Source organism: Leptosomus discolor, chromosome 7, assembly GCF_034619465.1.
Source record: "Leptosomus discolor isolate bLepDis1 chromosome 7, bLepDis1.hap2, whole genome shotgun sequence".
Lineage (NCBI taxonomy): Eukaryota > Metazoa > Chordata > Aves > Leptosomiformes > Leptosomidae > Leptosomus > Leptosomus discolor.
In genome coordinates, this window is record NC_141397.1 from 49,105,234 (window position 1) to 49,117,430 (window position 12,197).

Sequence of the window (12,197 nt, forward strand, 5' to 3'; positions counted from 1 at the left end):
CTTTTTAGTACTATTATTAGCCTGCCCTTTCCAGCATTAATTCTCCAGAGTTCTGCATCTCGCTGCTTCCTTTCCTTCCCTCTCTCCTCCCTCCCCTTCCTCTCCCATTAAGCCCAAGACACTGACATGTGTTGTCATTCACTAACTGTACACAAGTGCTACTGTACTATTGCAATGTGTTATAAATAGCACAAATTCAGGAGTACAGTTCATTCTGAAAAATTATCTTTAGAGATGACCTTTGAAACTCTGTCTTTCCTGTTTTTCACAGCATGCGCTGGATCATGATGCTCTTAATTTGGTGCAGTTTATTAATTACACAACAGCATAGAGGCTGAGCAGCAAGCAGAGGATTTAAACAACAAAGTGTATAATTGAAAAGGATTAATGAGATGGATTAAATAAAAGAGATTAAGGTCAAATGGAGCACAAATTTTCTAAACATTAGTGAGCCTAAAATTCTAGCATCCAAGGGCACGTTCCTCTTTCCTGCTAGATGTCTGTTTTTTATCCAGAAGTGCCAGTCTTTCTTTCATACCAGGTTTATTAATGCAGTCCCAGGACAGCTGAGCAGCATCTAGAGTCTCCTCCTGTGGCCCTAAGTGCCCCTTCTCATTCAGCACAAGTTCCCCAGTCGGTTTGCTTCCAACTCATTGCTGCACCTGTTTCCACTATCATGTTAAAAAAAAAATCCAAAAGCAGGTCATGGATGGCACTATGCTGTGCCTCTCTAGACTGTTGAAGTGGTTCTCAAGGAAACAGTGAGAAAGACAGGGGAAGAGAAGGGCTTGACCAGTTCTGAAGCAATAAAATCCAGCCTAATCCATGTCTAAAGCTCCTTGGCCAGCACCATTCCTTCCTGTGGGAGGGCTCATCTATGGGTACGTTTGGAGCTCAAAAAATCCTAAAAAGACTGATGGATTGTCCCCAAATCCTGCTGTCAAAGGATGCGTTTTCTTTCTCCTTCCTTTTCTGCAAGCCAGCAGTGATTCCAGTTCAAATCTGTGCAAAGCCTTGGGGTGCCCACAGAAAGCTGCGCAGGTGGTTGAAGAAATGGAGAGCTGCCCTCCGGAGTGGAAGGTGAGACCCTAGAGGGTAAGGTACCGTGTCCGCTGCAGGGAGAGCCAACCCTTACTGCTGTAATCGCTTATTGCTGACGGGAGCAAAATAAACACCTGCTATCTCTTGATCCTTAGCTGCTAATTCATTACCAGAAAATTTGTGCGTGTTATTTCGCAAGCTGCGGAAGGAGGCTTGGGAGAAAGGCAGCATTCCTGCCAGCCGACCCCTCTCGGCTGACCTCCCCTTTTCATGGGTGCAGCAGCACTGTCTGGTCACCCATAGGTTTGATCGCAGCGTACAGCAATTTGCACCTACTGAATGAGTGTTATTATTATTAATTTACTATTTTTCTAATTTTTTGGTGTGACTCAGGAAGCAGAAATCACGGAGCGGAGCAGACACGACCTCGCCTCGCCGGAGCGCGAACCGACGTCCCGGAAGGGCGAGGGGCGGAGCCGGGGCCGGGGCGCGGGCTGGCCCCGCCCCCTGCCGGAGCCTGCGCAAGCGGCCGCGGCGGCCGGGTCTCCCCGCGGCGCCGTAGCTGCGCGGCGCTGGGGGTGCGGAGCGGGCGCGGCGTTTGCTGGTGGCCGCGGTGCTGGTCTGGCGTGTCCAGCCGCGTTATCCGGCGTCGAGGGGACTTTTCTCCTTTTCCCGAGTGACGCTGTAGCGCTACTGCCACCGGGCGGCCTGCTGGGTTACGTGGCAGCGGCGCTGGGACCCGTGCTATGGCGGGAGCCCGAAGGCTCAGCTCCCCCCTCACCCTGAGGACAGCGACTCGCTCCCGCCGGGCCATCTCCCCGCGCAGCTGGACGCACGCCTGCAGCGGGCGAGGTTTCCTCAGGGTTTTGCCCCCATCTCTAAAGTTGCCCCTGCCCTCCGCAGCCTCCTTTTGCTTTTTTTTTTGCCTCTTCTGGAAGCTCACACTCAACTGCTGCTGGAAATGCGGGTTTTAGCATAGGCCCTGCTCCCTCCTGTTGCTCACAGGGCCGCGGGTGACAGGAGTTGGTGGATTTAAAGCTTTCATTCATTTCTGTGTATCTTTTCCTTAAGTATTACCAGAGTAATACTTCTTAAGTATTATATTATTTTCTTAAGTATTACCAGAGTCTCCCACGTTACGCTGAAAACCCATAAAAGCCGGGAATGCAAGACTCGTGATAAATGTGATGTGAGCCCTGGCTATAACCTCTGGTGAAGTTGCTGTGGTGGTGTGCTCGCAAACCCGGGAAGGGAGGATTTGCCATGCTCTCCTTTTCGCTATTTATTCCTGGGCTTTTCTTGATTTAATGTAGTATTTTGACGTTGCCCAAACCAGTACCCTTTCACTTTGCTGGGTGTTTAGGGGCAAGCCCTGCCGCCAGGTTGTACCGCTCTGTGTCAATGGACATGGATCAGCGGATGAGGAGAGCTGGGCCGAATGGCTGAAGCCAAGCACGCAATGGCTGCTGTACAGCACGCTATCCGTCCTGCCCACCCTCATCCTGGCTGAAGCCTTCCCGACTAAACCACATTTGGGGCCCTTGGTGTGCACCAGGAGCACCCCCGGCAGTCCCACACCCCCTGCACCTGCAGCCAGGTCACAGAGTCACAGAATCATTCAGGTTGGAAAAGACCTGTGAGATCACTGAGTCCAGTCATCAACCCTACTCTACCAAGTACACCCCTAAACCATATCTCCAAGCACCACATCTAAACGACCTTATACACATTGAGGGATGGTGACTCAACCACCTCCCCGGGCAGCCTATTCCAATGCCTGACAGCCCTTTCGGTGAAAAAATGCTTCCTAATGACAGGCCCAAACCTACCCTGGTGCAATTTGAGTCCATCCCCTCTTGTTCTATCGTTAATTACCTGTGAGAAGAGACCAGCACCTGCCTCTCTACAGTGTCCTCTCAGGCAGCTGTAGAGAGCAATAAGGTCTCCCCTCAGCCTCCTTTTCTTAAGACTAAACAGCCCCAGTTCCCTCGGCCGCTCTTCATCAGACTTATTCCCTAGGCCTTTCACCAGCTTTGTTGCCCTTCTCTGCACTCTCTCCTGTGTCCCGGGTCCTGCTGCGGTCCTGCTGCAAGCCCTGCTCACCCCGTCTCTGCCTGGCGGGACGCGGTTAGCTGGAGGACGGCCTGAGCTGTTCCCAGCTGGCCCAGGCCGGCCGCCGAGGGACCGAGGGGTGCCGGTGCGCCGCCCGGCCTGAGGGGAGGACACGGGGGCAGGCCCCGCCCCGCCCAGGCGGAGGCCGCCCATCGCCGGCTCGGCCATCGGCTTCCCGCCCTCCGCTCGCGGGCTCGGTGGGATCGGCGCTCGCTTCCTCACCGCCAGGGCTGAGCGAGGGGAGAGGCAAGATGGCGGACAAGACGCCCAGCGGTTCGCAGAAAGCCAGTGGGAAGGTGAGGCCGTTCCGCGGGGCAGCCCGCGGCCCGCCGGCACGCCTCGCCTCCCGAGGGTACGGCCGCCGCCTGTCGGTGCGGCGGCAGGGCCCGGAAGTGGCGGGGCGGCGAGGCTCGGGCGGCGCGGCCTGCTCCGTCCCTGCTGTCTGCGCGGGGTGACTGCGGGCCCCGGGAGGGGGTGGGGAGGCGGGAAGAGGGCGGTGCGGCGGGGCCGGGTGGGCCCGGGCTTCTCGCGGGGCATCCCCGGTCCGCCGGATCGCTCTGGGCACGTCTCTGTGCTAGGCCGGCGGCCGCGGCCTCCTCGCGTCCCCGTGCCGCCGGCGGAGGGATGCGTGGGCGGGCGAGGCGGGGGAGCTGCGGCCGAGTGCGCCGCAACTGCAGGCGCGGGTCGTCCCGTTTTAACTGGCGCATCCCCGGTTTCGGATGCGGACGGTTAGTTAATGCGTGAGCCTTACCCGTGCCGGTGTACGCGTTTAATTTCACTCGTGCCGGGAGTCCTGATCGGCCCGTGGGCTGAAGCCCGCGTGGGGTTACTTTCCAACTTGCGAGTGTGAAGGAAAACGATCGTTTGAGATCGAGTCTTTTTTGAGTTGCGATTAAATTACAAATTTTGCAGTCACCGTGGCGTTCCCCGCGCTTTTCGCTGTACCAGCTCTGCTTCTTGTAGTTACTGTTCGTGGGGTTTGCAGAGCAGAAGTCCAGGTAGGGCAGGAGCTCTGGCAAACTTGTCCTGAGCTGTGCGCTGAAGGCAGCGCTCGGCTGTCTGCGGGTAATAACACCACAGCGCTGCCTGCTCTCTAGGCATCCCCTCCTGCTAGGGCAGGAGAGGGTAAGGTGTTTTGGGGGACGCACTGACAGCTGATGGTATGAAGAGTAGTGGTTAGTGACACTCCTTTTCACTCAACTTTTTTGTAGGGTTTAGGTCTGAAGTATATAAATCTTCCAGTTTTTGGTATGGGGCTTTTGTGTGTGTGTGTGTGTTGGTTGTGGTTTTTTTTTTCTTTTTGTGAGTGTTCAAATCAAAGGAGAAGCCACATTTTGGCTCAGGAATTTCTAGTGTTATGTAGATTAATAATTTTTACCCATTTTCCTGTTGAGCCAAAACAGGTTTTTGGGTTTTTTTTGCTGCTAGGAAGCTAACTGAAATGTAGTTAAGAGCCTTTGCATGTTTACTCAGTTGGTGTTATTACAATAGGAGAGCTTTATTTTTGTTTCCCTTTTATGATCTATTCCAAATGTTGCTAGAAAACATTTTTTTGGATCTTGCCTTTGGCTTGAAACTGCAAGTAAGAGCTGGACAGAAAACTTTAGTAGTAAAGTAGGTCTTAATTTATGAAGAATAGCTTCCAGGGAATAAGACATTTTGGGATTTCAAGTATAATTAGACATAGAATAATAATTTAGTTATTGATTACTGTGACCTATAACGTGCTACACAAAACCAGCCCAGATGTGAGCCCTTTATTTTCACAGTTACATCATAGAAATTTGTCATTTACCATTTCTGTACTGATATTATTTTTTTAATATACAATAATAATTAATTTATAAGGATTGTTTTCTGTCCTAGATCTCAGTTCTGCAGAGGCATGTGCAGACGCTTAATGCTTCATACTAAGTCATCCATCCCACTGAAGCCAGTGGGACTGCTCAAAAATGTGAAGTCAAACGTGTGGTAGTGTGTCGAGCTTGGCCTGTTGAGGAAGTCCTGTATCTCGCCATCTTTGTGCAGCTCCCCCTCACCCCAGAATTTTCTGTCACTCTAGATCTATAGGCTGTGTTTCCAGTAGTCTTTTTCCTATGCTTTACATTCTAGATCTTACTCGTTTTGTATTGTCAATATAATTTTTTGTGCCAAAGCAAACAGTAATAGGACATACCTGGATCCTTGAGAATGTTTTTGTTGAAAAGTGAAATAAAATGAGACATGCCTGGCTTCTGGGATTTATTTCCTTCAACCTCAAGTTTCTTTGGGGGGGGAGTGGGGTGGGGGGTGTATGTGGTGGGTTTTTTTGTGATTTCATGAATGCTTGTGATATGTGTATCCATAGACGTACTTTTCAGATGTCTGCGGAAAGGAATATGACATAACAGTAATGAAATTAGTAGTATTTTTAATTTTTGTAATTAATTTATTCATGCAAAGATAAAAATGTGTATTTTTAGTTGAGCCTGTATGAAAATGTTTATCATTTAACAATCTAAGCAAATAAGCATTTTGCTCAATTTCTTAAAGTAGTTGTTTAGCAAAGATTTTGATTTTTTTAAACATTTTAAGATTCATTCACTTACATAGTAAAATTGAAGTTTTAGGCTCCGTTTCTTTTGGTGCAGTGTATTTGCAAGTTACAAGAATAATTGTACTTGCAAAATACATAGGTCTGGTAGACTCCATAGGATAAGTTTCAGTGGCAATTCCAAGATGCGCCTTTGCTGGCTTCTAGCCTACTTTCTGGGAAAACACAGTGACATTTTATTTTCTGTGTTCTGTGGAGAGCTGTTACCCAGCAGTTCAAGACCTTAGTGCTTACAGTAAGATACAGTTTCTCCCCTTCAGAACATGTGGTGTTTTTTCTTCAGTCTTAGTGTCCGAGTACTAATTTTGACCTTCTAGCCAGTTATTTTGTTTTGTAGTGTAGAATCAAGCTTGTTTCAATCGGGGATTATCTTCTTGATTTACTGTTTGAAAACCGTTGCTGGAGATGGTACAGAGGTCCAGGAGCACCCGTTGCCTGTGTTGCTGTGGTTGTGGCTGCTTTTTATGATACTGTCAACTTCTGAATAAGTTTGAGAGTCTCTGATGTGAAACGTGTTGCAAAAGTATTCTCTATTCCTTTATCACTTTGAGGTTAGGATAACAAAGTATGTGCTCGAGACTTCCAGAAACTTAAATAGGAAAGGAGGACAAAATTAAGGAAGAGAAAATAGAGATTGCCCAAGACTGCACAGGTGGTCAGTGTAGAATATCATTCTGAAATGGCAGATACTGATTATGTTCAGTTATTATCTTGATGTAATAAAATGTTAGCTGCTCAATGACTCTACCGTTTTCTTATTTTATCTTCTGAGGGTAGTGACTATATTGCATGTTCACTGCTCTTACGTACAATACTGTACAAATTTGGTACCATTGGCAGAAGACATTATCCACTTGAACCAAGCTGTAGGTTTCCCTTTTTAATGCTAAAAAATATTTTAACAACATTTCTTAATCTTAAATGCATTTCTCAGGCTTTTGGGTAAGTTATGTGGTAATTAAATGTTGAAGAACAGTGATTACTTGCTTGTGAATGAACAGTTTTTCCTTGGTAAGTTAAAGCATATGAAGAGTGGCAATATAAAGTCTGTACATGGTGAATTCCAGTTAGGTGTAGCGTTCTGCAGGATGGTGAAACTCATGATCTTTAACTTCCCTGTATTGTTCAACTGGTGACCAGGAGCAGGAGAGGCATAAGTGCATTCCTCTGTTGATGGAAATGTAAAAGGAGGTCTCCTTCTCATTTCCTGTGTAGCAGTAGAAAGTTAAATGTTCGCAGCTCCTGTTATTTCAGTTTAAGGATAGAATGGAATAGCATTCCTTGCAGGTACTTTGGAGAAAAAACAGTTTCCAATTACTTTTTTGCCTGCAAGTGATGTTTATTTAAATAGTGAATAATATTAATATGCACTATTCCATTAAATGTAAAGAGTAAATAGATTAGTTATAAAGTAATTTGCAGATGTTTGCAAGCATTTGTTTTCTAGACAGTTGAATAGAGAAAGGAAGAATAAAAAAGACAGGTTGGGCTCTAAACCTCCCCACAATTGCTGGATTTTAACATCTTAATTTAAGTTGTGATTCCATTTGCTTTTCCTTGGTATTAGTGCTGATACAAACTAGTCCCAGCCTGAGCTACTTTTTCCCTCCCAAACATTGTCCTCTTTAGTTGATTTGGCATGATTTGGGGTGGGGGCGGGGTGGGGGGAAGCCTGCTATGAATTGAAAACTGGCTTGGCTGAACCTTCCCAACTCTCTCTTGCCGAGGTGATCTGTTAGGCTGGGAAGAGTGATCTAGCTCCGTGTGACCAGCTGCCCGGTATCGGGGCAGAATCGATGGAGGGTGTTGAACCAGGGCAAGAGTGTCTTACACCAGAATTTCTTGTAAAGACTTTACCCTGAAGCTATTAGTATTTGCAAGGTCAGGGCCTTTATTTATGTTTAAGTTGTAGCCATTACAGTTGTAAAAATAAGTTTCAGCATTTGGCAGGCCACAGGGTTTTCTTCTGGGTTTTATTGGCAGCTTTTGTTGCTCTTTGTTTTACTAAGTGGCATCAGTATCAATAAAAAAAAAAAGTTGGCTTACATTATACAGCATATTTTAAATGTTTGTGAAATAACATGATTGTGGCAGTTTTGCCCAGAGATCATTACATTTGGAGAAACTATGAAGAGCTGGATTTGTGGGCACTTGCAGTGCTGAAAGGAAGGAAGATTTGGGAGAGCAGTTGTCTGTTCTCTGTTTTCTTTGGAAGCTGCCATGAAGCTGGAAGAAAATTTAAACATCAGAATCTGAGAGAAGGCTCTCTGCCTTGGCTTTATGATATGAATTTGTCATAAATCTCATTTGTACAGTCCTTTAGAAATTTTATTTTTTTTTTCTTTTGAAGTTTGAGTAAACTTGGCTAGACTCAGTAATGGAGCTTTGAGTGACCTGATCTCCAAGACTGCAGTTTGACAGAGCCGTATTTTACTGGAATGCCATTTCAGCAGCTTGCATTGCTACTTTGGTTATGCTGGCACAATTCTTTGAGGGACTTGTGCAGTGAAGGTGATTGAGAAAGTGATCCAGCAGGAAAATAGTCTGATTTAGGAAAAAAAGAAAGATAGGTTTTATACAGAGTGCTAGAGCCAGTGAATTGGGAGTATGAGACATTTGTAGACCATTTATGTGGGCAGTGGCTGAAAGGTGGACTCATCACATTTTTTCTGTCATGTTTTGAACATGAAGGAGCTGTCCTCACATCTCAGACATCATCAGGTGCAGGACAGAGGTTTCTTTCAACAGTTAGTTCAGTTGTACTGCTTAACACAATGAGAAGGGGCAAAAATAATCCTGTTCCAGGTTTCAACACAGCTGGCCAACATCTTCTGAAATGCTCTTCTCTGAATGTTAGAGAGACACTGTGATTCTGCTGAGTTGACTCAGCTGGTATAACTCTTAAGGAAACAAATTGCCCCTTTTGTCAAGGCAGTGCAGATGTTTGCAAAGTGCAGTGCTGTGAGAATTAATTTTTCTAATAGCTGCTCTTCAGAAACTGACAGATAGCAATGTGTAATTTTGTTAAGAATCAGCTCATCTCGTGCTTCGTGGGTGCAGTTGGTTGGATGGTCAGAAGCAGTTCCAAAGGTATGAGCTAAATTTATAGGTGGTGAGAGAAGACCTTAAAAATAAGAACTGTTTAAGGAGGAGAATAATGTGACTCTGCAAAGCTGCTAGTTGCTGTGGGATGAAGTTGGTGTAAAAGCTAAAACTGCTTTTAGAAGTTTTCAGAGTGCACCTTAGTAGATGTTCTGTTGCTCACCTAACGTTTGGGGTGGCTTGCTCCACAGTGCCGTGGTCCTTGGCCGGTTGGGGAGCGCCACTGTACTTCTGTGTGACTTCCAGACTTTTTCGATCATTAGCCTGCTTTTCTGCCATTAGCCTGCAGAGTCTTTGTGGTACCACACATTGAAAACCTCTCTGAGCAGTATCATCTGCTCTGTTGCTGGAGAAACAGATTTAGTGTCTGTTACTTCTTTTATGTTCTTCAGGATATTGTGTCATTGTACTGAGTGTTGGTACTACTTGTTACTGTCTGTGATGCTTTGTTTGTTGTCCTCCTTGAATGCAGGTTCAGCACCCATTCCTGTTGGAAGGTGTCCCTTTCCAAAACTTTTGTAAATTAAACAGGTGTGGAGAATGGAGAGATTGTCATTTCATTCTGCTGTTGCCAAACAACCTCCTTCCCCCAAGCAGTGCTAGGTCTCAACTCTGTCAGTACGCTAAGGCAGACGGCATTGTATCAGTCCACCTTTGAGCTTTATCTTTTTAACTGCAGGTCTGAATTTTTTTTGTTTAAGGGTGGAGTTGTAACTGATGTGTTGGTTTTTGCAGGGTGGCAGCAGGAAGAATGCCGTTTTCAAGCTCTGAAATTCTTTTGCACAGTGTCTTTCTTTTATCTGTGTGATGTTGTACTATACATTCATAAACTCTCTGGGGGAGGACAGGTTTCCTTAACCTACGTTTTTGCAGTACATAGAACTGTGGATAACAGATTACTGATTTGAGTGCCGCAGGCAGATGTGAATCGCAAAAAAATTCAGCACGAAATATGAAGGAAAAGTTTGCAGGAAGCAGTGTTAGTAAAAGATGCTTGTGATACTTGCTTCCACTTGTATTCTAATGAGCTGCTACTGGTACATGTGAACAAAACTTTTTATTAACTTTTGTGCAGAGATGTGCCTTGTGAGTGATGTATGGTGTTGCAGGTAAGTAGATTTGGAGATCTTTGAGAATAAGACATAATTGGGTGTCCTGTCCCCCCCCCTCCTTTCTCTTTCTTGAAAAAAACACTCGGACATATTCCTAGGAGCCTTTTGCTTCTCCCTTTTAAGGGTTGTATCTTTGTGTCTCTCTCTATCTTTGTGGACTTAGTTCTGGTTCTTGAAGTGCTGTCTGCTGTTTTGTTTAAATTGATTTGATTGTAAAACATAGGAATATACTTGTCTGAAGATAAATGTCTCTGTCTTAGTTGATGAAAAAGCGTGATGCAAAATTAAAACAAGGTCTGGTAGATTATCTTCTAGAGTAGCATTTGGTGCTTGTTCATTTTGGAAGACTGGAGATGAGGGCCATATATTACTATTTCTGGTAGAAATTATAAATTCCTGGTAATAAGAAGTGCTAATGTTCTGTAACTAATGAACAGATTTCAGCTAATGGAAATGTTTTATTTTGACCTAAATTTCCGTGTTGATATGAATTGTGCATCAGGCAGTTATGTCTTAATAGTAGATGTTATGTCAGAGAGGTTTTCTTGAATTTGGGCATTACATAATTTAAAAAAGTGTTCAGTCCTGTTTGTTGGAGTGTTCTCCATCGCTTAAACTGATTTAAAAACCTAATTTTTAAAAAAAGCCTGTGCAAATTTTGAATATATGCTGGTTTATGGTTCAGTTTAAAGTAGTAATGTTAATTAGTACATACTCACAAATTGGACTTAAATTAGTGTTGTTGAGGTGGCCAGGTTCCATCTATGCACAGCATGGCAAGAGCAGTTTTGGAAATTATTTTACAGTAAGGCAAATATAATCAAGCACTTTATGTAATCTTTAACAGCCTTTAATGACAATTCTTGCAGATTCAGTGTCACAAACTTAATTTTTTTTTCCTTGCAGTGATGATAGTGGCATGTTTATAAAATCTGGCTGTGGAAGTTTTTAATGATAGCCAGAACAATTTATCTTTAGTCCCATATTTGCCTTATACTGATATTGTTCATGCTGTGACCCTGTTCGGATGTCATTGAAATACATTACATGTGTGTTTGTTCTTGTGTATTTGGATGTTGAAGTTAAAATGAAAAATTACATTCGAAGAACTGAATAAAAAAGCCCCCAGATGTTGGCTGTTTCTTTTTCTGTGCCTCACCTCCTCTTCATTTTCTCTTCAGGTCAGAGTGCCAGATGCAGTACACACCACTGGATCTGCTGATACACATGTAAGTCCATAATATTTAAACACACACACAAAAGAATCCAGCCAAACCCACAAACTCAAAATAGGCCCATTCTCTAAAGAAAACTACTTGCTGCAGGCAGACTGGTACACTGGGTATCTAATCTGTAGGTGTTTGTAAATGAACCATTGATTTTTGTGTTTAAAAATATTCCTTGAAACTTTCAAACAACCTAGTGTAGGAAGCTCTACTGCATGATATTGCATTCATAATAGGTGCTGGAACAGGAAGAAGCTGTAAGGACTCTGTATGTGTTTATCTCTTATACTGAGGAGTAGCTCAAAATATGAGGTGATTAATCGTAAGAGTCACTGTATATTAAAGGGTCTCTTTGTATACAGTTGGCTTCTCAAAAATGAGATTGTGTGGCCCTAATTTAATCCTTTATTTTTCTGATAGAATATACTTAAAGCAAAAGGTAAGAATAATGACCTAGGCTTCCCCCACACCCTCAAAGAGACCTTTGCGTGGTCATATGGTTGGTATGTTGCTTGAAGGCCTACCTGTTTCTGAGATAAAATGAAAACAGGCCACAAGAGCCAAACAGAGCATTAATACCAGACAATTCATTCTGTGGTTTGGATTTTCTTCAAGATTTCAATTTGATTTTGTATATGAAAGTCAATTACAAGGTTGTAATTAAATTGTTTGTAAGATAACATTGTTCAAGTTGTGATAGCCAAAACTTTTCATAAAGAAGAGGTCCTTTTATTGATTTGCTTTACTTGCCACAATTCGAAAGATTGCTGTTAAATGTCCTTTGGGTATTTTGTGTTGTCTATGGAACTGGGACTTCAGTACTTTGTGCCTTCTTATAGTTAATGCAGCGTTATGTTTAATGGGAGCTTGCTTTCATACACTGATTTGATTACTCAGCTAGAAGTTTTCTCTGCTTCTTTGATTTGCTTTACCTTTTTCACTATTATTTTCCATTTTCTGAAGGAGGAAAGCATTCAGGTTTTGTGTAGCTCTGTTGTTAGGAATTCTGTG

General features: G+C 44.3%; 1 protein-coding gene across 1 annotated transcript in view; it reads left to right on the forward strand.

Annotated features, from left to right (window-relative positions):
- The first annotated feature begins 3,378 nt into the window (after positions 1 to 3,378).
- Positions 3,379 to 12,197, forward strand: part of U2SURP (U2 snRNP associated SURP domain containing) — a 44,449-nt gene continuing 35,630 nt past the window's right edge. Inside the window, exons 1-2 of the mRNA XM_086468391.1 lie at positions 3,379 to 3,449; positions 11,142 to 11,189. Of these exons, the coding sequence (XP_086324517.1) occupies positions 3,405 to 3,449; positions 11,142 to 11,189 (93 nt within the window). The 5' untranslated portion in view covers positions 3,379 to 3,404. The remainder of the gene's footprint in view (positions 3,450 to 11,141; positions 11,190 to 12,197) is intronic.